The 26,041-nt window shown below is 39.4% G+C and overlaps 1 protein-coding gene across 5 annotated transcripts in view; it reads right to left on the reverse strand.

The window, feature by feature from the left end:
- Window positions 1-4,098: 4,098 nt before the first annotated feature.
- Window positions 4,099-26,041, reverse strand: part of st3gal3b (ST3 beta-galactoside alpha-2,3-sialyltransferase 3b) — a 68,588-nt gene continuing 46,645 nt past the window's right edge. For 4 of the 5 annotated variants that reach the window (XM_015012260.2, XM_015012259.2, XM_088014961.1 and 1 more), the window contains 3 exons: window positions 15,685-15,831; window positions 11,839-11,985; window positions 4,099-8,202 (listed from right to left, as the gene is read on the reverse strand). In XM_015012260.2, coding sequence (XP_014867746.1) covers window positions 8,113-8,202; window positions 11,839-11,985; window positions 15,685-15,831 — 384 coding nt within the window. In that variant the 3' untranslated portion in view covers window positions 4,099-8,112. Of the gene's footprint in view, window positions 8,203-11,838; window positions 11,986-15,684; window positions 15,832-20,963; window positions 21,024-21,232; window positions 21,293-26,041 lie in introns of all 5 variants that reach the window. The other variant, XM_015012253.2, reaches the window with a different exon arrangement.

The following is a 26,041-nucleotide window of genomic DNA, read 5'->3' on the forward strand; positions in this document are numbered from 1 at the left end:
GGCGGCCTGATCCATCCAAGCAGAGGTCAGGGTGGACATGTGGGAAGGGTGTGGCAGTGTTGGTGATGCTGGAGGAAGGATAGAAAGGAGAAAGAAAAGCTTTGCTCCTCCAGATGTGATTAGAAATATTTAAAGGGCAATATTTTGTATTTTACACATAGTGCCTTTTTATAGCACAATCAAGTAACTATGGCTATGTTCACATTGAAATTCACTTTTTTTGCGTGGTTCTTCACATTTAAAATTTTTTGTGACTTGTAAGCGATCTCCTGTGTGAACCACAAACAATCTAAAAGTGTCCCACATGCGCAGTAGAGGGCGCGGTGACGTCACACATAGTGAGCCTTAAAGTAGAAGAATTCTCATTGTTTGCGGAAGTAAACATGGACGGTAATGGTGGAGTGTAGCTTGAAGTTGTTGTCCAACCAGAGCCAGCACATTTAATCCTTATTATAGTAAACCATAGTTATTATGCCTGAAATTGGGTCTCTGTCTCTTTAAAAACTCTGACTCTTTCTGAAACTCCGCCTTCAAAAAGTAATCACAATATGGCTCCTTTATTAAGGCTTTAACAACGTTTTTTTTTTTTTTTTTTTTTTTACCAGTTTCTCTCTGAGAAGTAGCTTGAATGAGCTCAGCAGATGAGCAGTTCCTCTGGGTGTTTGCTAATTGCTACTGGCCAGTCTGAAGGAGCTGAGTGGGGGAGTCTTGGCGGACAGCTGCTCTGAGAGTCAGAAGCTTGGAAACTGCAGCTCAGAGACGGAGCTCGGTCCACCACGGCATTTTGGACAGCTTCAATTTGTCTGGAAAGACTTCTCCAATTTAAGTGTTTATGGACATTTATTTCTGTCCATTCTTCCAGAAGCACATTTGTGAGGTCAGACACTGATGTTGGACCTCACAGCTTCCTCCAATTAATTGTAAACGTGTTCCTTCAAGTAGAGGACAGGATTGTGTGCAGACCAGCCAAGTTCCTCCACACCAAAGTCTCTCATCCATGCTTTTATGAACCTGGTTTTCCACACAGGGTAGCAGTTATGTTAGAGGATGTGAACTCTGTCTAGAAAATACACAATAATGCCCCTTTACAACATGTTAATTAAATAATTCTGCCAGCTTTGAAACTTGGGTTTGTCTTTGGCAGACAAAGACATCAACATTGTTTTAAGTAACAAATATTAATTTGGTTGAGTTGCTGCAGACACAAGATGGGCCTGTAGGTGTGCTGCATGTAAAGGAGGTAAACTGATCATCTCAGCTGATCCAGAAACAGGTAAACGGAGTCAAAGATAAATAATAAGGTCTGCTGGATTATTTTGGTGGGTGTTTTCTTTTCCTTTCCCAACTCTTTTTACGAGCAGTTTCAATTTCAGGCCCGGAGGTCGTGGCCTCTCAGTTCCAGCCCTTCTGAGAAGAGGTGGGGCAGGAGGGGGAAACCTGTCGTAGAGAATAACAGGCTCACCGGCTGAGGAGGTGCAGGCGTGCTCCTACCCCCGTCTACCAGACTAACAGGACCGAGCGCCTCCAGCCAGCCGGCCTGGCCAGCTGCCTCAGGGAGATCCCAGGTGGCAAATATTCTGCTGCTGCAGGGAGTGAGCATTCGATCCCACCCTGTGGAGCTCAGGAAATCTGTCAGGTCAGTGTAGCTGGAGCCTGGTGTTTGCGGCAAGCGGTGAGGCGTGACTTTGTTGGGGCTGAACATTTCTGGCACCCCATTAACAGCAGGATGGGACGGTCCAGAGGTGCTTTAGGAGTCCTCTGCGTCCTGTCCGCTCACTTCAAAAACAGTCGTCTGCAGCTGGTCAGCCCTCTCTGCCTGTAGAGTCCAGTTGCTTTCTAATGATGCAGCAGGCTGGTGAAAGTTTCAAGGCTGCAGAATGATGTTCCCTTCTGTTTATTGAGTAAAACAATCTCAGATGGGTTCCTTATGGCTTTCAGTAAAACAAGATGCTACTTGGCCTTGAGAAAAACAGAGATCGACAACAACACAATGAGAGATTATGAGGAAAGGAGGAGGAATGTTTGTGAGGAACAGGGTGAGTGGTGTGGAAAAAGACCTGAAGCTGTGTAGAACTTCAAAATGATTTTTCCTAGCAGTGCAGGTTGGATTTCTCTGAGCTGCTCGACCCATCGCTCCGTGGTCATGGAGCTTCCTGCAGTTTATCACCTCTGAAACAGACTGACAGACGGTTTATACCCGATCCACAAGGCTGTCCAGCTACAGGACACACTCTGTAGCTGGACTCTGTAGCTTGAGGCCGTCAAGATGTGACGGCCTCAAGTAGTCAGATAGATGACACACGGCAGAAAGGAGCCAGAACACACAGGAGAAGTTCAAAGTCCTTAAACAAACCAATAGTTTTGCCCCTTTGAACATTTCCATATTGTGTCTTAACCACAAGCATTAATGCATGCTTTTGGCATTATTGTCTTTGTGGTGGACATACACAAAGTAGTGAGCAAGTATATAGTGGAAGGTAAGCAGCTGAGGTTTTTAGGTGTGTTGTGAAGATCTGTTGTAACTGCAGTGTTTTTTTTATTCCTTCCACAAATTAGTTGGTTTTTTGGAGGCCTAAACGAAAACTCACTGAATGTTGTAAAACACATCAGACTTGCTGAAAATTTAAAGAGAAATACCTCAAGAGCGCCCCACTGGAACATTCAAAACACCCTCTATCATAGAGATATGAAACTAGATACACTTGTAGAACTTCCCAAGACCTACATAAGAAGTCTTACACCCACCGTCTACAACAAACAGGCAATCATCCACCATGGATGAACTTGGAATTTTGACACATTTTGGTCATTCATAGCCTCTATTTGGTTGAACTCTTAGAGGTTTTGATTTTTTTGGCTTGAAAATTAATCAGATTGCTCATAAGGCACTGGAGATCTAAATTTATGACAATTCTGACTTTTGTGCATGTTGAAGGGACATGGCCAAGCCTCAAACTTTGATTTCACTCCAAAAATATAAAGGTTGTTATAATTGCCATGCACTTCCTAGTTAGGGGCACCAGAAAATGTGGATAATTGTTAATTAACATAATGAAGTGAATATCCTTTTGTAGAAGATTTTTATTATAATTAATTTGTTTTGCTGTATGGTGCAGGTGTGCTCCTACCCCCATACGGGGGTCCTGTTAGTCTGGTGTCTACCAGACTAACAGGACCCCTCCAGCCATATATTGTTGAGTTTTGTAGTTACTTGTATTTTGAATTTGCTGTGACCAGCATATAAACTGTTGCTGGCCAAAACCCCAACTCATTGTTTATACTGGTGCTTTATTCACATGTAAATGGCTGCATGCACAGTGGTAGACGTGTATAAATCTTTGACACTGAGTCAGACCCAGAAGCAGAAGAAGTAGAGTCTCCTGCACAAGCATCAAGGATGTAGCAGTGGTTTCTGGATGGTAAGTCAACAACTAAACACTTTTGCCTTTTCCAGCAGCCATTGCACAAATAATGAAGTGAGCGGAGCTCCCCTTGAGTTGCCAGATGAGGGGCAGTACTCACTCATTTGTTATTTTTGGAAACATTTTGACAAGGATCGTTTTCCAGGTACCAAAAAATCTAACTTATTGACAGAAAAGGACTGGATGATATTTTTTTTAGGCACTAGAACTGTTTTGCATTGTATGATCCTTCAAAACAGTCCAGAAAAAGTTCGGACCCAAATCCAAATCGACGATTTGGAAGAAGATTCAACTGAAGCTTGAACTTTAACAGTGGTCAATTCTTCCTTCCAAATACAGTCTCTAGATGTGCAAAGTGAGTAGAAATACATTTCAAAAGTCTTACAGCGGGAATTACAATGAAAGATGCTTCTGCACAGTACAGACCCGGTGGGACTGAATACAAACGAACATCACCCGTTAGATTTTGGTCTCCACTTTACAACTATGCACTATTGTGCTGATCTATCAAATCCAATCACATCAGAACATATGGATGTTTGTGATTGAAACAAGACAAAATATGAAAAAAATGTCCTAAAATTCCACTCTAATACCTAAAGGTTTCTGACAAAATCTGAGTACTTCATGATTTCTGAATGATTTTGTGAAGCATAAAGAGACAAACACGCCGACATGTGTTTGAACTTATTTATTGAATTGTTTAAAGCTGTTATACAGAACTGTATAACTGTACAAAAAGAGAAATACTTGATTTGTCACTTTCCACTTATACTGCAATGTTGAAAAATAAAGATTTATAAATATAATGATCAGAAAAAAAATCAAGCAAATACATTCCACCTCATTACAGACAATCCATGAGTGGTTGGGGCACAATGAAGGGGTGATTCAGATTCAATCCATAAAAACTCCTCCATAATATGATATTGGGAAAAGTTAACTCAGAGGTCAGAGCTTTGCAGACGGTGATGGACGTTTGGCTGGTTTTAGGGAACATGTCAGACTGATCCTACTCCAATTAGAGCCAATACCCAGGAGTCTGAGGAGACTGCGCTCTGACCTGTTCTCATTCCTCCTGCTCCTGTTTCCATCTATAAAAAGGCACAAAACAGAAACCTTGTTGCAGAGCTTCAATTTGTAACATACGAGCTAAAGACACTGCCAGTTCAACAACAGACCTGCTGCAGATATGCTAAGCGCTCCGCCCTGTTCAAGCCCCACATACTGAGTCAACTGCGGCCCCCGATGATGTCACTGTGACAGTTCAAAGGTCATCTGTTGATGTACCTTTGTTCCAAACCAGGACCTCTGCCAAACACCACAGAGTACACACTGCCGCATGAAACTTAACAAAATATTCAGACAACAGACGCAGAAAGAGCTTAGTGTTTGAGAGGAGACAATCTGAGATGATGTAAACGATGTACCAAACACCAGCTGAAACCTGAAAACAAACAGATTGCTTTATTAAAGCAGTCCTGACATGCCGTGTAAGCTGACTAAAGCATTCAAACAAACAAAACAATTGTAGACGTTCAGCGGAAACAAAAAAACAATGTTTGATTGATTGTTTGATTTTTTTTTTTAAATACTGAGGTGGAGCAGAACCTGCCAGAATGCACAGATCAGATCAGTACTAAGTCAATTGGAGCTCCATCAACCTCAGATTTCTTAAATTTTTCTCTCTAATGCAGCGGGACACTGGAACGGACACGGGTTCCATCAGAACGCTGCGTCTCCAACATATCATACCAAATGTCTTCAGGAAGCACAGTCGGGAATTGAGATTCCCCAAACTCAAAGTTGCTCGTATTTGCTTGTAACAGGAAGCCGGTCAACCTGTGACCACGGAAAGGGGATTTGGTAACAAAATAAATAATCAAAATCAACCCAACAACAACAAAAAATAGATATATATTTATTTTCTACAACCCAAGATTTTACCGTTTAATAAAGAACACAAAACCTGCAGCAGTAGGGGATTTGAAACATGCGTCTTATCGGTGAGCAGGGTGGAGCTCTGACTGATCTGGGTGGGAACGCTTACAGCTGATGCAGTGATGAAGATATGAATCAAATCATAATAGATATCGTTACAGTTTCTTCACTGAACAAAGATCTACCTTAGTGCTTAGTCGTAACTCTTCAGTATTGGATGTTGATGGCGTCTAACCTTTCAGATATGTGGCTAAAAGTAGATATTGATATACATATATATAGACTAAATGCTCTGGAGGAGTGACAGAGAATTCTTTTAAATAATGAATCTGCAACAGGAAGGGTCTTCCAATAAGAACAGACTTGTCCTTGAGAGTGAGAAATGTTCAGGTTTCTGGTTCAATTCAGAGATGAAAAACATGAATATGAATTTACTTCAGTTTCCAAACGTTTGTCTTTGAATAACTGACCCTTTGCATGTGACGACATGCTCTTCAGAAAGCGTAACACTCCGCCATGATGGACATCAAAACAACCTACCCACATGGTAACTCCTGTAAAGTTTGTGAAAAAACATAGTTTGTAACCTAATATCATGTCCATGTTGTGGGTTTCACTATAGAAATGGTCAGACTGCTAAGCACAAGCATAACAAACTGACAAGAAGGAAATCCAAACTTAGCCCGACTAGAACAAGTAAAAGCACAAGTTTTTTTTTTTTTTTTTTGCTATGCTGGCAAAAAAAAAAAACTTGGGAAAACAATCATAACTCTGTTCAATGCTCTCAATTCACTCACTTCCTATATCCCTCATGGTGTCTCAACATGATGAGGTGACATAGCTGCAAAGGGTCAAAACTAGGGGTTGCACCAACTAGTTGATTCCTTACTCTGCCGTGTTCCTTTTATGTGGCTAGTCGACTAATCGCAATCACGTGACAAAACTGACACTTCCAAGAAGAAGAAAGATGCAGAACAAGGTGAGTTTGTATTTTTATACAATCCAAACTAATTCAACACTGAGGTACCAGAATAAGGCCATTGCATGGTGCTGTGATTAGAGCAGACAGCCCATATACAGAGGCTGCAAACGGCGGCTGTTATGAGTTCAACTCCCGTCCTCGGTTCCTTGCCACATGTTATCTGCCCCTTTTGTTTGTTCTTTAAAAAACTGAACAAACAAAAGTGGCAAGCCTTAACCCTCCATATGTGGGTTAACCACAACCCACATATGGAGGCCTTAGTCCTTGACGCGGCCATCGCAGGTTCAATTCCCGGCCTGATGACCTTTGCCGCATGTCTTCCCCTTCTCTCATTGCCCACTTTCCTGTCAATTCACTATCAAATAAAGTGAGAGCCAAATCAACTAGAGCTAATAAAACCTTTAAAATGTATGGTTTTATGCTTAGAAAAATACTGTGAGAACACCTGGAGACGTAGTTCAAGCTGCATTCTGAAGATCTGACAGTCTATCCCTGCTGTCGTCTATGTGCCGGTTCATCCTGCAAAGTCAGAGAGCTGCTGCCCTGAGTCACTGGAGGGTCCTGCTGCACATTGGGGTGGAGGAGCAGCAGGTGGGCGCAATGATTTAAACTGTAAATTCATTAGAAACCGTGATTTGTTTCTAATAAATTTAGCTTATGTTGTCTGAACATGGACGTCTGTGCAGGTTGGAACATCATTTATGTGCAGCTATTCAAGATTATCATCCTGCTCATCAGTACCAGCAGAGCTGCTGCCACAGTGACCGACAGCAGCTCTGTTCTGCTGCCGCCGAAGAAGTTCGAGATGATGTTCTGTTTTTTTTGTTACTTTAAATCATCATAATAAACTTCTGTCTAAGTGGTCTTTTGTCAATATCTGCTGTGAATATTGACAAATATTCCTGCAGACATCAGTCCTTCTCCTTGGATATGTTGTGTGTCCAAGACTGCCACTCTTTATTAGCTTTCAGGCTAGTAAAGCCTGTAAGCTAATGTGAAGCATTATCTCTTGTGTTTCTATGACATCACAGTGATCAGTCGATGTCGACTCAAGTTTTACCATACCGACATCAGCTTTAACAAACATGAAGCCGTGCAACCCCTAGTCCATACCTCTCACTATGCCTTCCGTTATGATTTTGCCACTTTACGCAGCAGGTGGTGTGATGCCAGTGGGCTTGGAAGGACTTACACTTGAACACAGAAAAAGATGAATAGATGATGACTGAATGAATGGAAGGAGGCGGATGTGATCATGGAGCTACTGCAGCTTGGTAAAAAGCACAGTACAAATCTTTGATATTTACAGAGAGAATACATTCAGACAAAACAGGAGAGGGGGAGTCTTCTCCCCTTTGCGAGGTACATTTGGCACTGCTAATACTCGACCCATCACGTTGTTCAGTTTCGCTTCATTCCTTCAGCTGTCCTCTCACTGTTACCATTCCGTTTCAGGTGTGTGATACTTTATAGTGATGGGCCCAGCACAGCAATACTTCAACAGGTGCCAGGCAGATCCAATCCTCCTGCAGCCTGTTCTGCCCCTGCTTTGATAAGCAGGGGTCTTTGGTTCTGAAGGCACATGAGTGCATCTTTCAACAAAACTCTTAGAAACTTCTTTGATAGTTACCCCCTTCTACCCCCGGCAGTGAGCAGGCCTGGCTTAAGGAGGCAAGGGGGACCAGTTCTCTGCTTCTTGAGTCAATCCAGCTTTCAGTTCGTTGTTCCGACAGAAATGGCGGAAGGCGGCTGGAGTTGGGTGTAAACTCAGATACCTTTGGTGAGATCTGTGATAACGTTGGCCTTTACCAGCTTGCGGAGGAACTCCTTCTCCTTGGCTATGTTGTGTGTCCAAGACTGCAAGGGGAAAAAGTCAGGAAAGAGATTTAAGTGGATACAGAATCACAAGTCCAGAAGGAAGGTGACCAAGTTCTGAACATCCCTTAGACTACAATTCTCTGGGTTAGCTTAGCATTTCATTATTCCCATTTCTTCACGATGTGGGGATTTCTATGTACAATAGGTAAAATAAGTATCCAACACATTGCAATTTGCCATAGTAAAAAAATTTCTAAAGGTGCTATTGACATGAAATGCTCACCAGATGTTGGTAACAACCCCTGTAATCCATGCATAGAAAGAAACCCAAACAAATAACTTAAAAGATGAAGTTATGTGTAAAATAACAGAGGGGAAAATTGCTGAACAAACCTACTGATATTTATTTAATTCTTTGTACAAAAGTTTTTGTTGGTTACGCCTCCTGGATGTAGAAACGCTCAGCATACATATCTCGGGTGTAATTTTACCCCATTACTCCACACACATTTTTTAAGATTCGGGCTGGAACTTCTCTATTAGCTCGTTTTTGGTATGTCTGTAAATCTGACACACAAACTTCGTCCAGACTAATGTGTTCAAGTTGTGCTAAAAGAAGTTAGTCTGTCAGTGGCGCTGTTCAAGCATGAAATAGCATCTCATTGCTAAACATGTAGCAGCAGCACGGACGTCCCCAGCACTAATGTCAGCGTCCACAATCTACATATCTAAAGTAGTATTTTCCCAAATAATAATCTGGGGTTCCTGAAATACTTGAAAGCTGAATGGGTATAATGACCCAAATAACAGATAAAAAACAATAAGTATATTTGTTATTGAGCTCATATGTCCTTTCCTAGAATAGTTTAGCAACAAAAAGGGTTGTTGAATTGAAAACGTTGCTTATTTTGTCAATATTTAGCTTTCAATTAAAATGTGATTATTTAAGAATTTTTAATAAAGTCCCACCACTACTAAAATCCTGTATAAACATATTTTTTCTTCCACATGAATTACTTATGAGTAATCCAAAGGTGGAGCCCGTTTATTTGAACTTGTTGAAAAGGCAACACAAGCTGCTGCACTCTCTGCTTCACATGGTTCCTCTGCTGTATGCTGAAGAAAATCTGCTGTTATCACATCAATGATCAGGCTTAGAGAGAAACCTAATAGAAGTAAATGTTATTTCACTGATGCAGTGCACTGATGCACTGCATCAGCATTAGCTTTTATTCTAGAATTATTTATTTGGGTATAATCTTTAAAAAAAAGAATTATAACATTCTAATAAGGTAAAAGGGCATTGCTTTGAGGCTAAAAGCTTAGAAAGCAAAGAGGAATGAAGGAACAGTGAAGGGTGGTGTAGCTTGATGACAGAACACTGATCTAATCACCTTTTACACTGATACACATCATTTGTTTTGAAACAGCTGGATGAACTGGAAAGTGACTTTGTATCAACTATGAACTGATTCCAGAAGCTTGTGGATCAAACGCAGCATCACGTACTCCACATGGCGTCCATGTGGTACTGCAGAGTCAAAGCTTAAATATCGAACATTTGATGAAGTAAGTGGGATCCCGATATTTGGGTCAGGAATATCGCCCCCTGTGACAAACAGCTTCATTCTATGCAGATGGTTTCACAGCTGCGTGGTTCCTTAGGAGCAAATAATAACCCCACTGAGTGGCTGCAAGTTTGGCTTTTCAGCTTCCAAACAAAGGCGCTCCCATTATTTAGCCTCCTGTGGCAGTTGATGACAGTGTTGATGAAGACGACGATAATAAATGCCAAAGGTTCACGGGGAGTTTAGACAAAGGTTATCATCATACTGAGCTCATGGTTTACACTCATCAGCACATGGGTGACATCTCCGATTCCCCTGCATCCCAGTGTAAACATGCAGAGAAACACTGACTGATTGTGTTCAGAGTGATCAAACGACACACGATGTTATAAAGGCTGATGAAAGATCCCTGGGAAATCATTCCATCTGTTGCTCTTTTTCATTTCATTAGAAAACTGATATCAGATTTGCCATTGTGGAATTTATTAACTCATTATTTTATTAACCTGTTAGCTTTGACTGAATATCTAGAAGGTAGTAATACAAAGAAATAAAGACATCAGTGAGGAAAAAAAAATCTGATAACTGCTTTTTTAGGATTTCTCTGATCACCAGCACCAAACCTGGACAGCTCCAGTATGGTGGATATAAAACTTGAAAGTTCCAAACTTATGGCCTGAACGAAAGAATTCAGATGAATGGAATGCATGTCACATGCACAGTGGTGAGGGTGATTGCAATTTTCTGTCTGATCACTGATCTTTAAAAAAATGGATTGGTCGCATACAAGTTTCTTCTAATACTAACATCTTTGAAACATTTGGGAACTTGTAAAGACAAAACATAACTGGGCAACTGTTTAAACAATTTCTGAATGATTTGTAAGCACTGGAAAAATAAGGCTAAAAGTTTCCCCATCAGCACTACAGGACTAGTTCACGATTTCCAGTGAATTTCATCATTTCCATATTATATTATGAAAAAACTTAGATCAACCTTCAACTGAAATTGAACAGAAATGATCTAAAAGAAAAGCATCAAGTTTATGAAACATTAACTAGTTAATCTTAATCTTAATAGCTTTTTGCCCTCAAGATCATCATAAATTTAGACAAATATCACAACACATGGACAAGCTAAGCTGAAATATCCTGTATCTCACAGATTCTTTCAAATTCAATTCAGTTGATTAATATAGCACAAATTTACAATATGTCATCTCACTTAAAATAATAATAAAAAAAATCAATCCAAAAATATATATTCCAACTAAACCTAGATATCAAACAGAGCATCATTCAGACCCTGGTAAGAAAGTTGTCCATTTAAGGATTCTTAAGGTGCTTTTCCACAAGAGTCCATTCCTAGTCTGCAGATCTACTCATTTATTATGATGTGAATTTATTTATTTATTTAATAAAATGCGTGCGTGGCTATTGGTTTACATTTTTTGACTGCATTATTTAAATGCAAAAGCTTGCACATTGATTTATATGTTTTAACAGGTGATCTACTGATCCATCTCTTGTTATACTGTCCTACTGTCCCAACATAGACAGTTTTAACAAAAAAAGCTAAAACCATTTTTAATAAAAGTTACGACTTCAACTGCTTTGCTAAAGAGGATAAAGAATCAACAAGAATGTTTTATGCTATAGTTGTTAAACATAAATGCAGGTTTTATCAGCTTCTAGTTTCTTCATAGAATTATTGTGTTACATTTTCACAATAGAATGACTAAATGTGCCAGTAATATTAGTTACATCTGTTTAACTTGTCATTAGGTTAGAAATTACAATTTTAAAAATAATGCTTTTTATTTTTGCAAATGTTTTATACTTTTCTTCATTTTAAAACCTAAAAATAGAAATAACAAGGTGGGTTTTTTTAGAGATGACAAATTTATGTTGTCTTTTTCCAAAAGCTCATATAACATTAGTTGGTCTAAACAGGTTTCATCTAGCTGGACTGAGGGATAAGATGGCTCTTTGGATTGGAAAGGTTGCAGACTCTGTTGAGAAGTAATATGCCTTCCCATTTTTCCATGATTTAAATCAAAGAATTCCGTCATGTTCAGAATAAAAATGGTAGAGAAGATGTAACTCACCTCTTTAATGGCAGACATCTTGACGCTCTCATAGTAGTGCAGAGGTGCTTGAGGAGAGGTCATGTCGTAGCCAAAGCCAGCCACCGCCACCTCGTCACAGTTATGCAGCGCCATGGTTATAGCAACTGTTCCCAAAGTTGGAATGTTCTGCAGTAAAAACAGAGAAGTGGTTACAGCACAGGCATAGAGAAAGACACGCACGCACGCACGCACACGCGCACGCACACACACACACACACACACACACACACAATAACATGCAAACTGCATGCCTTCACTAAGGCTGGATAAGTACAAAAAAATCCCCAGATCAAGATCTGGACTGTCATCAAAAGTTAATCACACACACCCCGCTTCACTCTGCCTCCCGACGAAAATGTTCATGCATATCAGTCATAAATCCTGCAAGCAAACAGGCAGACTAGCCACCACATAACCACATCTGGTTGTAAGCCAGAGCAATTATGACTTCTTATGTTCAATTCTAATTATGACATCTAGATAACTGAGATAAAGCTTTTTTTTTCTTTTTGGTTTGTTTCTCAAAATTACAACTTTAGTTCAGACTTGTGCATTGAGCCCAGAAAGTCCCAGTGTTTCGGAGCGGTATGCCTTCGTTGCTTTGCTGAAAGGAAATTGCAGTCATGCTGTGGCAAGTTTAGTTCCACTCATAGCAAAGTGAAAGATTAATAAAAACTTTCTGCTTTCATTTAGACTAAAAATTATTATGACAATGATTTCTGCCTTAATCAAGAAGCCAGATATGCTTCTGTGCCTGCTGTGCACTCCTGGCTTTGTTCTGCTCCACTACTGCTAACTGAATTTGAGCACTTGGTGATTAACTATTACTTTAAAGATGTGACCCCTGGAGCCCCCACACTCCCACCCTCCCTCACCTCCACCCCCACCAACACAGTGATGTACAAGGTTGAAGTGTGCTTCCTAACCGCCCTGGGCTGCCAGAGATCCTGATTCTACACATGTTTTGTGTGCATGATTGAGGGAGTGGACATTGGATGAAGGAGGGGGGGAAAAAAGCAACAACAAAAAAAAAAAACATTGGCCTTGGACTAAAACATGCAGGTGGAGCAGAGAGAGTGCAAGGAGGTCCTATTTAAATCATTACCCTGATTTCCAGCCCTCAGGCTTGGTGGAGCTGGACCAACAGTTGGCTAACCTCCTACTGCGTGTTCTAATCGCGATTATTTTACACACACGCACACACACTCAACATCAAACACATGTAGAACAAATAGATCTCCTCATTAATTTCCATGTTCATAAACACTTACTACAGGGTTTAGAGGAGAAATTGGGAAGTGTTACTGGGGAAAACAAAATGTGCCACATCACATAAGTGTACAACACAGCAAAGCAAACACACAAACACAAACTCATTATCTCCTCCTTCCACACACACACACACACACCGCACGCACGCACGCCACACACACACACACGCACACACACACACCGCACGCACGCACGCCCCACACACACACACACACACACGCACACACACACACACACGCACGCACGCACGCACGCACGCACGCACGCACGTACACACAAAAGCATAAAGCCACATGTTTAACACATGTTGCATGGTGAAGTTCATGTAGGGGTGTTGTGGTAGCCCCACAAGGCAGAGTTAGGGTGATACACTCCTAATGCTGCCTCTAATTCTCTAACAATATCCCCCTGCAGAGCACAGGGGGATATTGTGCTCCCCCTGATCACACAAGCATCTGCAAATGCAATTCTATTAGGAAAAGAAATATCATTAAAATTATTTCGGTCAACGCTGAACCCACAATTACTTAAACTATTCTTTACTGAGTTTGGAAGCAAAATACACTTACTGCATTTAGAAGAGAACAGTGCATTTAACATGACATTTTTCCCTGAAACTTCTTGTACAACCTTTCCTCGAAGTACTGTATTTTTCGGACTATAAGCCACTACTTTTTTTCCACGCTTTGAACCATGCGGCTTTTAGCCCGGTGTGGCTTTTCTGTGGATTTTTCTTCAACCACAAGGGGCCTCTAATAGCAGGAAGTGAATAATTGGAAATCAAAATTGGAAATCAAAGAAGTGCTGATCTTCATTTAGAACAAGCACATGCTGGCAGCAGGCACGACGGAGAAATGTTTTCAAACTCATACCCCCTGACCATGGAAACAACACAAAGACGTTCATATGATGCCACTTTTAAGTTGAAGGCTATCGACCTGGCAGTACAGATCAATAGCCGCTGCACGTAAGCTCGGCGTAAATGAGTCCATGGTTCGGTGTTGGAGACGCAGGGCTGTGTCCTTAATAGCAGATTTATTAAGGATGCAGCCCTCTCTGCTGCGTCCTTGAGCAGCGAAGATACCAGCAGCTTATAGTCCAGTGTGGCTTACATATGTACGTTTCAATTTTTATTTATTTTTTTAAACTTTGTGGGTGCGGCTTATAGTGAGGTGTGCTTAATAGTCCGAAAAATACGGTAGCTGCAAGTGTTACTCAAATGTAAGACATTATTAAAAAAAATTAAACTAATACGTGTCTAACATCTTCTGGGAAAAAACCCAAACAAAAACTGGAAATCAATTAAAAATATCAAAGAACTGCAGAAGAAATAAACATTTTTTTAAATAATCATAACTAACTAAAGATCAATTTATTTGACAAATCAAATTTCTTCATATTTTTATCCACTAAGCTAAATTTATTTTTGTGTATGAACACGTAGGCTAAAAATCACTTCCTTTATTAGTAAGGATGGTACTAATATTGGTATCAGTCTGTATTAGTGATTTTTTTAACACCTATTAGTATCAGTATGATAAATAAAACTGGATTTTATTTGAATCTAGTTGTCGTTTTGTTCTGGAGGGGAGGAGATTGATCACGTGTTTGTTTGGTAATATGACAGGGTGCAGAGCAGGACTGTGGGGAGTTTAACTGAAGCAGAGGTGAAGTCAGCAGTGTGGTTGTTTCCTTAAAGATGTCGAAAAGTTACTGATGTGCATACAAAAATAAATATATATTGGTGAATATTGCTGTGGGCCATAACAGCAAAACTCATACTGTTGAGTTACAAGGTAAAGCAGATATAACCGAGTAACAAAACTCCCATGATGGGTTTTTCCATCAGTGTCTGTATCTAACTCTTAAAGGTTCATTCACACCGGCCCCGTTAGTTCATCTTAATCAAACTCTAGCTCATTTACCTATGAAGTCCGGTTTGTTTTGGGAGGCGTGAATGTGGAATCAAACTCTGACAGGGACTAAAAAAAAAAAACAAAGTGTAGCCTACCTAAAAACCAGGTCTCCATTTGGTTTAAGTGAACTCTGGTGCGCTTCCAATGCATATGTGAACGCCAAGCGGACCGGACACCGCTCCAACACCAGGAAGCCGACTATAACACAGGGCATTCTGGGTAAATACAACCAAAACAAACGCATGTCTGTCCAGTGTTAGCAGGAGAAATGGCTCGTGGTCAGACATGGAGTGACGAGGAGGTAAAGGCCCAAGTACAAATAAATCTTACAACTAAAATCTGACGCAACACCATTTTTGTTTACATTTCATAAAGGAGGAAATTGCGCTTGTCGTTCCCTTTAGCGGTTGTTGGTGCCGTTTCATTCCCAACTTTTTCCAACTACCTAGAATGAGTTGACTGACGCTGCTAATTCTCCCCTTCTCCCTTCTTTTGCTAGTTTGATGACTTTTCAAATTATGACCGCTCTGAGCATATAGGTTCAGCCCTTGAAAGGGACACAAATACTTCAAGTATCCAATTAACAGAAGTGTTACAACTGTGAAAAGACGTGAATCTGGCACTTTGAGCATCTTACCCCTTTGCCCATTAAACCATTGTTGAATGGCAGGCCTATGAACTGGAATGCAGCCTCCTGGATGAAGTATGGGTTGAGGATCCTCATTTCAGCTGGCTTCCGAGGCACATGCTGTGCTACAGACTTCCAGAAGCCATCCATACGACTCTTGATTGTTGAAAAGGAAATGGAAGAAAAAGAGAACATTGTACATTAGTCATTTAGAACATCAGTGGTAGACTACTTTTTGTCCCAGCCAGACAAATTAATGGAAACATGACTCAACTGTAGACGGGCGATAAGGTTCACTTAGAAAACATGACAGCACACTTACCTATGTAGAACTGACATAAAGCACAGAAGCTAAGCAGGAGCCAAGGCCTTTCTACTATTCATTAAGGAAATGGCTTTCTGGCCTTTTTGGATGTTGTAAGGATGGAGGACACACAGGGCATCGGTAATTATGAGCTGTCAGAAAATACGTCTAACAGCCTGGGGGGGCTGCCAACATCCTGGAGACTTTAGAAGTTACTAAAATACAGAAACATCCTTTAAAAGTTTAGTAGGCTAAGAAAAGTGCTCAGGAATAAGTATTTAATGTATTTCCATTCTTCTAAAACTATACCTTTTGATGTTGCTCACAAATTTAAATGTCACCTGGCATTTGTCATGTGTAAACTGACTGCTAAACATGAACTGATCTCTAACAATTGACAGTGGGATTTTATTCTTCTGAATTTGGCTTGGCATTGATTTCTAAGAGGAAAAAATAATGTTTTGCTTCTTGAATATAAATAATGCTCAAAGCTTTTTTTTTTTTTGCCAAAAGTGATTTTTTTATTTTTTTTGGTGGGCAAAGAACGGTTGTGATTTTTATAGCCAGAGACACTTATGGCAAAAAATTACTTTGACTATTATTTTAGGAAGGTGACAGTCATTGAATATACCATGCACATCAACCACTTCAGATTGATGATATACAGCTCCACAATTTTTCAATTTGGCTATCAACCTCAATCTAATTCATTTTTATAACACTATCACTTTAGTGAAATCTAATACAACCAATCAAATTCAGGCTTTTTCACATAAGATTTTGCAGATTTTCTCATAGAGCAGAAACCTGAAAACAATATTCAAACTGATCTGTTACACGTCTAAAAAGTATAGCAAAAAACAAAACAGACAAAAAGATTGAATGTACCAATTATTGTGTAAAAGCTTTTTGAGTTCTCAATATGACTAGAAATTCAGTGTACAACGATTGCAGTTTTCTAGCCAATTACTAATCTTTTAAAATCGTGAATCGTGGTTTTCTAAAAGTCTCTAAATACAGTGAAAAAGTTACTAAGTTGGCAACAGTGGGAGACTATTGGTGACGGCACACGTGCAGACATGACCTGGTGGGCGGTTCTGTCAGTCAGTCCTCTGTCTCTGTAGAGCCAAAGAGGATATGAATGAATGATGGATGGATCTATATTTATCTAAATATGTACCTATACACACATATGTACACATATGTATACATATTCATACATGTATACATATACACATATATACATGTACACATACGACATGTTCTCTGGAACCTCCTTTAAGTGACTAAACCACAGGAATTAAACATTTCAGCCATTTTAAAATTGTAACTTTTTAAAAGCTTTTTTATTTTTGTACCCGTAACCAAATAACCACTTGATAATTTCATTGGCTCTTCATTTTAACATCTTTTTAATGATTTTTTTATTCTTTTTAAATCAAACGTAAGTTCAGTTGTCAAATCTGTTGCAGTCCAGGGAAAGGAGCTGGGAACAATCCGGTTCTATGTGATCGTCTTTCCTGATGATGTGGATTCCTAAAGGCAAAAAGCTAATAAAGTGAGTACATATAAATGGGAATCACCTGTTCAAATAACCGAGCACCCACTGTGCCACCTTTGATACAACACTGTACGTCTCCTGAAAAGAGAGAAAGTGTGTGTGTGCGTGTGTGTGTGTATGGTGGTTAACACAGGCAGTAGCAACAAGTCTGCTGACTTTGTGGCTTCACTTTGAATGTGCGCCCAGCTCTGAGCCTTTTGCGAGCTGCAACAGGAACAGCAGCTCATCTCTCCTGTCAACACAGCTTGTGTTTGCCAGGAATCTCTTTAGCTGCACTACTTAAATGTCTGTGTGCACTGAGTAAAGAGAGTGATGCTGCTTTTTTTCCCCCTTTATTCTAGGAAGGAGAGAAACTCATGACAACACACACCCGTAAGCTCTACAGAGTAATGACCCAACGTACACAGACAAATATCACAGGGCGGAAATCTTTTTGAAGACTTAAAAGCGAAGGTACAGGTGGTTTTCAGAATGATGGGAACATTTAGAATAGAATGATTCAGTGTTGTTAGCAGGGAGGGAGATTGTATATAAAAAAAATCTAAAATAAAAGTAGTGTTATGAGAAATGTTTTGGGGAAAAAGGTGCAGGTTGTTAATTCTTAAATAAAGACACAAGATTAAGGTGAAGTAAACGTAGTTTTGGAGGGGAAATGTACCCTCTCCCCTGCCACCGGGTGTTTTTAGGGTCTTGAAACATTGGGACCCAAATGTCTTCTTCCTTCTGTTCCCTCTTAAAAAAATGGCCTTTCAAGTCTGTGTCTATCCATATTTAAATCTACAGTACCATTGTTGTATTTTGTTTGTATGATCATTCTATTAGGTATGTTATATAAAATTTAATTACATATGGGTTATGTGAAAAACAAGTGCAGTCACAGCAAATTTCTTGTCAGCAAGGTAACAGAACATTTATAGATGAAAACATACCACTGCTTTATTAATTTGTTAAAGACAGCAGAACATACTATGAGTACCGTATTTTCCGAACTATAAGGCGCACCGGATTATAAGACACATGCTAAAACATACGAACATACTGCGTGTGTTCGCAGTCAGTCATCCATCGCTCCCACGCCGCTCGCAACTTCTTTTTGAACGGCCTGTTTACACCAATGTCCAGCAGTCGGAGGATTAACAAAAGTTAATCCTCCCGGAACAACGACAAACTCCGAATTAGTTTGCTTCACTTCCTTTTTCATAGTAGCAGAGAGATGGGCGTGCATGGAGTCGCAATGGTGATGCATGGAAAAACCTATCCGGTTTTTACCGGAGGTGTATGCTGCAGAACTCGGACAACAATTCTCTGATTGGTTTATTGCTGCTGGCGTACGTACTTTATGTTTTACATAATGTCCTCTGGTTGGTTTATCGCTGCCAGCATACGTACTGTACACTTTACGTCTCTGTCAGGGACAGATTTTGGAATTCAGTGCACACATAAGGCGCACCGGATTATAAGGCGCACTGCTGATTTTTGAGAAAATTTAAGGTTTTTAGGTGTGCCTTATAGTCTGGAAAATACGTTATTTGCTTCTTTTACATAAGAGATTAGGGGTGCACAGATTTATTGGCCAGCTGATGTATTGGTGCCGATTTCCTTAATTTTGGGAGATTGGTGATTGGCCTATACTTACATGAGAAGCCGATCTTATTCACTGTTTTCATCTACTTCAGCAAAGGTCTAAAAATCACCCACTGTCCTCTTCTGCTCTGCTGTAAGAGAGGTTTTGACTGATTGAACCACCCATGAACTGTTGCAGTTAACAACAGTCATCTCATTGTTACCAACTCGGCAACTTTCTTGCCATTTTTAGTGACATTTCAGACAAAAAAAAATGGTATTGTCCAATATTGGCATTGGCAGGTCAGGATTTTTAAAGATCGGTGATCAGCGATCAACCAGAAAACTGCAGTCAGCTCAGCCCTACAAGAGACAATTTAAAATTGTGACCAAGGCTCCTCTGTTTTTGCTACCGACAGACGACTCTGTACTGTGTTAATGGAACTGCTGTGTTCAGGTATAAAGAGACATCTGCACCACCGAGGGAAGTAAAAACACCAGATGGAAGGTTGATTGCAGTCAAAACACCATTTGAGCTTGATTGGTGCCAGAATTCAATGCCCTTGCAGTAGCTGCAACACTTTTGGGTGGTGAAAAACTCAGCTGAGTATAAAATCGTAAATGGTTTGTACTTGCATAGTGCTTTATCAAGTCCAGAGGAACCCAAAGTGCTTCACACTACATTCAGTGAATCAATCATTCACATTCTGATGGTGGCAAGCTACTGGATGGTAGCCACAGATCGTTCATGGCCACAAAATACACATTTTTTTCAAACAACATTGCATTAGAAAAAATATATAAACACTTTAATTACTACACTCTGCCTTCTAGTAATGCCAGTTGTCAGGTCAAAAAATAGTGACCATTCATCACAAAACTCCCCTTTAACATGAAATACACATTACACTCAAATGCATTCCAAGGCTGCGTTTCCACTTCAGCCTGAAAGTGACCCAAATATGATTTTCTTTTGCTCTTTTCATGACAGTCTGAACAACACAGATCAGATTTTTATGTGACCCAAGCCACTTGGACATGTGTTTTAAATCTAATACATATACGAACTTTTCAAATGTGACCTGAGTCTGTACAGCCAGGATGGATTCATCCAACCTGAATATCACTGAAACGCGACAAATGTTTACTATTCTGCATCCTGATATATGTGCAAGTGGGAAGAAAAACAAACATGGCGAACCATAATGAGGATTAAGTTGTTAATGTGTTGGACAACTTTAAAAACCTAAGATAAGCTCCTCCCCTCCGTTAGCATCCGTGTTTACTTATGCAAACACTGAGCATTTCTTTTTTTTGACAAGTTTCTTTATTTTTCCAACTCAGAATTCATTGAGCATTAAAGCCTGCAGTGTGAATGTAGCCTAAGTTACAATACAAGATCCCCCCAACAAAATTTAAAATGACTGGACAATTTTAGCACATTTACAGTACATATTGACCACTGACTCAGGACGTTTCTGTTGATAAATGATCAGCCGTGTTCTCGAATCGATGCTACAGAATCTCTATGGTGACAGACACTGCAGGAGTAATAGTCAATGAACCGGTTGGCGCACATACTGCCACCTATTGGTCGTTTCATGCAACTGTTTGCAGAAGAATAGTTTAATTTACCCATTTTCTTCAACTCTTACCTGTTAATTTTTTTTCTGTGACATATGTATGACTTACCACTGATAATTCCAGTCAGTTAAACATGTCGTACTCTGAAAGGATCTTTTTTTGTACTCAGTTGATCTGACACTGGTTGAATGAACACTGACAATCTCCTATGATCTCAATAACTCCACACGCACAGGCAACAGTGTGTTTTTACCTCATCACTCTTCTATTCCTCACCTTATTTTTGACAATCTTGTACTTTCTCCCTTTTTTCATCTTCATCACTATCTTTGCACTCTGAACATAAGAAAATGTAATTATTGAATTTCACATAAAGTAGAAAGCAAGCTAATAACCAAAACATAACAGTACACTACCAGTGAGTGAATAACTGCATTTAAGAACATTTAACTACTGGATTACACAACGGAGTGGAAACATGTGAAATCTCCTGACATGACAATCATTTTATGGCCTCATCTCAGATCACCTGGCAACTTCCTCACCTGCATCCATTTTTTTGCCCTGTCACTTCTAGACTTCCGTCTTCCTCTGTGTTCTACTAGCTAAAAAACAAACAAAGAAAAATCAAAATATTGCTCTACATATGACAATGAAAATTCAGCTCAGAAAATTGAACTGAATGTGACAAATTGCATGAATTAAAGTTAATTTAGAATCACATTATGCTCAATATTTCTATTAATTGATATAACATGCCTCCATATTTTAGTATATGAAAATATGACTAAAAACTATTACAGGTAGTAAATGCCCCTGTCATTTCTAATGACTAGTTCATTTTCATAACCTGACAAATGACACATGACGATAAATCTCAGGTAAAATAGTTTTGGTCGTACAGTGTGTGGTGTCTGGCCAGACAACAGGAGCAACACACCACACACACTGATTCCACTCAGCAGCACTCAGATTCCAGACGGAAACTCCCTCTAAAGCCCTCCAATACCATATGAGACTTTAGAGTAAAAAAACATGGCAGACAATTTAGAGGAAATGGAGAGAGTTTGGTGAATTCTCTTAAGTGATAAAAAATGTTGGATAAAGGAGTGGAGAGAACACGAGAAGGGGAGTAGGGGTATCTGGGTAGAGTCCTAGCCTCTCCACTGATGCATGTTCTATATGAGGGATTTCTTTAAAATGCCAAGTGCCAATGAGGGATGGGAATCTTAGGCACTTGGTAAAAGTGCCAAATTCGCCAGGCCAAGGAGCAATCAACTTTAACCTTTTCTGAATTAAGGTGATACTTCAGCATCGCTAGTTTGATGAGTTATTGCTGTACTTCCATCTCTGGGTCGAAACCTATAACATAGAGTCTCACATTTATTCTATTGCAGATTTCCTTTCGATTTCACATATACCTGTCAGTTTGTATAGCTTTATTCTAGTAATTAATTGTTAAAATACTTTAGAAAAATAACGACTTATAGGACATCCTAATGTTTTTTCCATATCTGTATATCACCAAGGTGTGTGATGTGATGCATTTAATCCTGATTAAATTGAAAAGAAAGCCATGAGGATAAACCCACATTGAGGTTTTTTTACCCACAAGAATGTGACACCAACATAGTTTTCTGCTTAGAACGTTAAACCTAGATTTAATGAGTGTCATCTGTAGAAAGATTGTAAGAACATTTAGCTCTCCAGCTTGACAACTACAAGTCAAGAATTTAGAACAAAGAAAACATCTTTGTATGAACAAATAATGAATCCCAAGGTTTACAGCTTCAGTTCAGCAAAAGAATTCAAGGAGATTGACTCATCTAGAAAGGAAAGGCTGGATTCCACATTAACACTCCTATCTGTGTGAAAGCATCTACCAAAAAAGGCAACAAACAATCTTAAGTAAGGTGATTCGTTAGCATCGCTAGCTTGATTAGTTGCATTGCTGTAATTAAAGCATGCTGCACACCATGAGCGCGGCATTACGGAACTTCAAATTGTCACTTTCCTAATAAGTCTTTTTTTTTTTTGTGCCTAAAATTGTCTTTTGGCAACAAAGAGGTGGTGTTTTGCTAAAAATCCCCTTTGACAAATCAGGCTACTTTTTGAGGAAGGTGAGAAAATGTGAGCATTGGTCAAATGCAGTCATCCAACGATATCAACAATGGCACAGTCTAACATAACAAACAAATAAACCACTTGCTACAGTAAAATGAATTAACTATACCATAAAATGTTCACCAAGTGGAATTTATGTTCTGTTCAGGAGCACTGAAGCTCTCTTAGCAGGTTTGAAAAGGCTCACTGTTATCTGTGTTAAATTATTGGAAATAAAGGGATTGCCGGAGGATTTACAGGATAAAGCTGTTTACAAGTTTTGCGATATCTAAAGATGGGTCCTTTTAATTATCCTTATTCATTTTCATTTAACGGTGACAGTCATATGATCCATTAACATTGGTGGAGTCTTCAAAGAGGAAAAGTTACACAAATAAAGATAGTTTGTATAAGCCAGAAACCTGTGAGCATGCCATTACTGTGTTTGCCAAACTGTATCTAATAACACTCGAGTTCCTCTACAGCAGTGTTGTCATCAAGACCTGTAGCTTTGTAAAGGCCAAGCGTACCTGCCATGCAATCTCAAAGCTAGAGGACAATCAAAGCTTCAGAAACCATCAAATAAAGACTTTAAAGCAAAGGATTAGTGGAGACAATAGTTTGGGTGAGGTAAAAATCCTACAAGGAGAAGCGAAACCAGCAACCAAACCAAAGGAAACAGTGATCCAGCCTGAATGGAAGAGTGACGAGGGGGGAAAAAAATGTAAAAGAAAATGTCAAAAGTTACAACGTTGGTGAAGTTCCTAAATTAGGCTGGGCATGCCCATTATCCCTTGCATCCTTTTCCTGTCGCATAAAATTAAATACATGCTTTCCAAAACAGACGTAAAATGTCTAAATAAGTAAACTGTACAATTTCTAGCCTTGCTTTTACAGCTTAAAACGTAGTTAGGTTTCACTGCGGCTTAAATTTCTTTGTGGCGCAAGCCAATGAAACCCGACTCCCGTTTTAACAAAAATGTTCCTCCGTGTCAAATGAAACAGATAGCTCAATATATGGCTCCTCTGGGGCTGAGGGAAAATTACAGCAGCCATGAACGGGGCTGAAACACTGTAGATAAGGGAGGGAGGCTTTCCTTCACATATGCTGGTTCCTACAGGTGGTTTTAAAGCCTTACTCTGTAAACAGACTTCGAGGAGGGGAGCTTAACCGTCTTCAAACCAGGCACGGTATGTGTTCGCTTTTAAAGTTATGGCCTAATTTTGAAAATTGTCCAAAATAATTAGATAATACATCTGGAGAGGCAGATGTGCTCACATCCTAGACAACTATCGAACTGTTTGGCTCTAACTGGGTTCTTCAATCCTGTAAACAACTGGGTGAGGATGTGGTTGTGTTGGCTTTTTATGAAGTGGATGACTTAAATGAGGAGGACTGAATTCCGGAAGGCCGACTTGAAGCAATTTAAAAACCAAAACAGCAGCAAAGAACTTAGAACAATCCCAATTAAGGTTGTCTGGAGGTCTTTAGGGGTGAGTACGCAGAGAGCATTTGGATTTACAAGGTGCAGTTTTTCATCACATACGAGCTCTACTGAAGAGAAATCATTACAGAGAGATCATTTGAAAGGGCAAACAGAAAGGTGTTAAAAGGTCAGGTGCACAGCAGGAGGGATTACAGTTGGTGAAATCAAGAGCGATGAAATTCCAAGTATCTTTGGTCTTTTGTTCGCCTGGAATCTGAAACACTCACCAATTTGTCTCTAGTGTCTTTTGACACATACCATGACCTCTGACTCCACAGAGGTCGCAGTGCTTTCCCAGTTCCTGCCTCTCTCTGGGTTATCCGGTGTGTGAAACCCACTCCCATGACAGCGAGCGTAAAAACACAGCAAACACTTCACAACATTGTTACCCTGAGGACCTCTGTGTGCAGCATGGCTTTCTGGGAAATGGGTAAAAATCAATTCCCATTTGTGGCTCAAATCCTTTTTGTTGCGTGGTCGTTTAACCGTTGTAAGCTGCCCATATTTTGGTTATATGGCCACTGTTGTAATTAAACAAAAAACGTTATATATTACAATACAAAAAAGATGTTAACTTCACTTCAACTATATCATGAAACAGAACATATGGTTTTCAATTTAAAATTTGAAAAAAACATTTTAAGAGAAAAAAAATTTACCGCTCATTCGTGCTTGGTACATGACAAAAATATCCAAATTTAAAAACAAAATTTCTATTTCATATACAAGTAAACATTTACATTTATCTTTAAATTTCCCTGTAAGACTTTATGATTATAATATTTTATCTTTTTTTTCCTCATTTTATTAGAAATTTTAACCAAGAGCACAAATGGGCACCATGTCAGCCAAGGTGTGTGTGTTGAACACTGCATCAATGTTTCAACTTCATCCAGAAAGCCAGCTGCAGTAAGACGAGATTCACACATAAAAAAATCTTTGTACTTTTTATTGGCTCAAAGATTTTGTATCAACTTCCATTGTTTTTAGCTGCTGCCTTAACCCAGACATTTTCCATAATCTGGACCTTTACAAGTATATCCCTAACTCAAACCTTAAAAACTTAATTCACACCATACCTCTGAACCCAATTAGAGGAACTCAGTACAACTGAAGAAATTGAATACTAGGAAAATCTCCTGTCTAAAAATGATCTCCCTTTATTGGTAAAAATGGCTATAATTGTTCTCTTAATAAGTTACACACACAGCCAAAACTTCTTTCGATATTTTGTACCTACAATTTTAAGCAATTGTTTATGTCCAGATTTATCTGCCTATTCTGGTGCAGAATTATGACACATGTCAATGATGTAAAAGTCAAAATGACAAATTGTGGGAGTAGCCCAATGGTTTTGTTATTTCTGCAAAGCACACAATCCAGTTAGACTGTCTGGTGCAACTCCATCATGATGTGTAAAATGTTGATCCTAAAACCATCAGCACGAACTGTACCTGGTGTACCTTGTGAAATTTAAGCTCACTACAAATGCCAAGAGTTTTATTTTTAAAAGTGGTTAGTCAGCTGTTTTGTGCTAAAAATTTTGTTTACAAGTATGTAAATATTTACGACTGCATGTATCCATGTTTTTTGGAGATGCTTACCAGATGTTTATTCTTAAAAAGATCTGTCTAGTCACCTACACTGCGTCTCGGTGACAAGACTTATAGTCAACATTTTGGATCAGAAATGTCAGGCTTATTAATTTTAAAAATCTGGATAGTACACCAGAGGTTTATGATTGTAATATTTAAGAAAACAAAA

This window comes from Poecilia mexicana, unplaced genomic scaffold, assembly GCF_051168715.1.
Source record: "Poecilia mexicana isolate PSO_F unplaced genomic scaffold, ASM5116871v1 scaffold_17, whole genome shotgun sequence".
In the NCBI taxonomy this organism is placed as follows: Eukaryota; Metazoa; Chordata; class Actinopteri; order Cyprinodontiformes; family Poeciliidae; genus Poecilia; species Poecilia mexicana.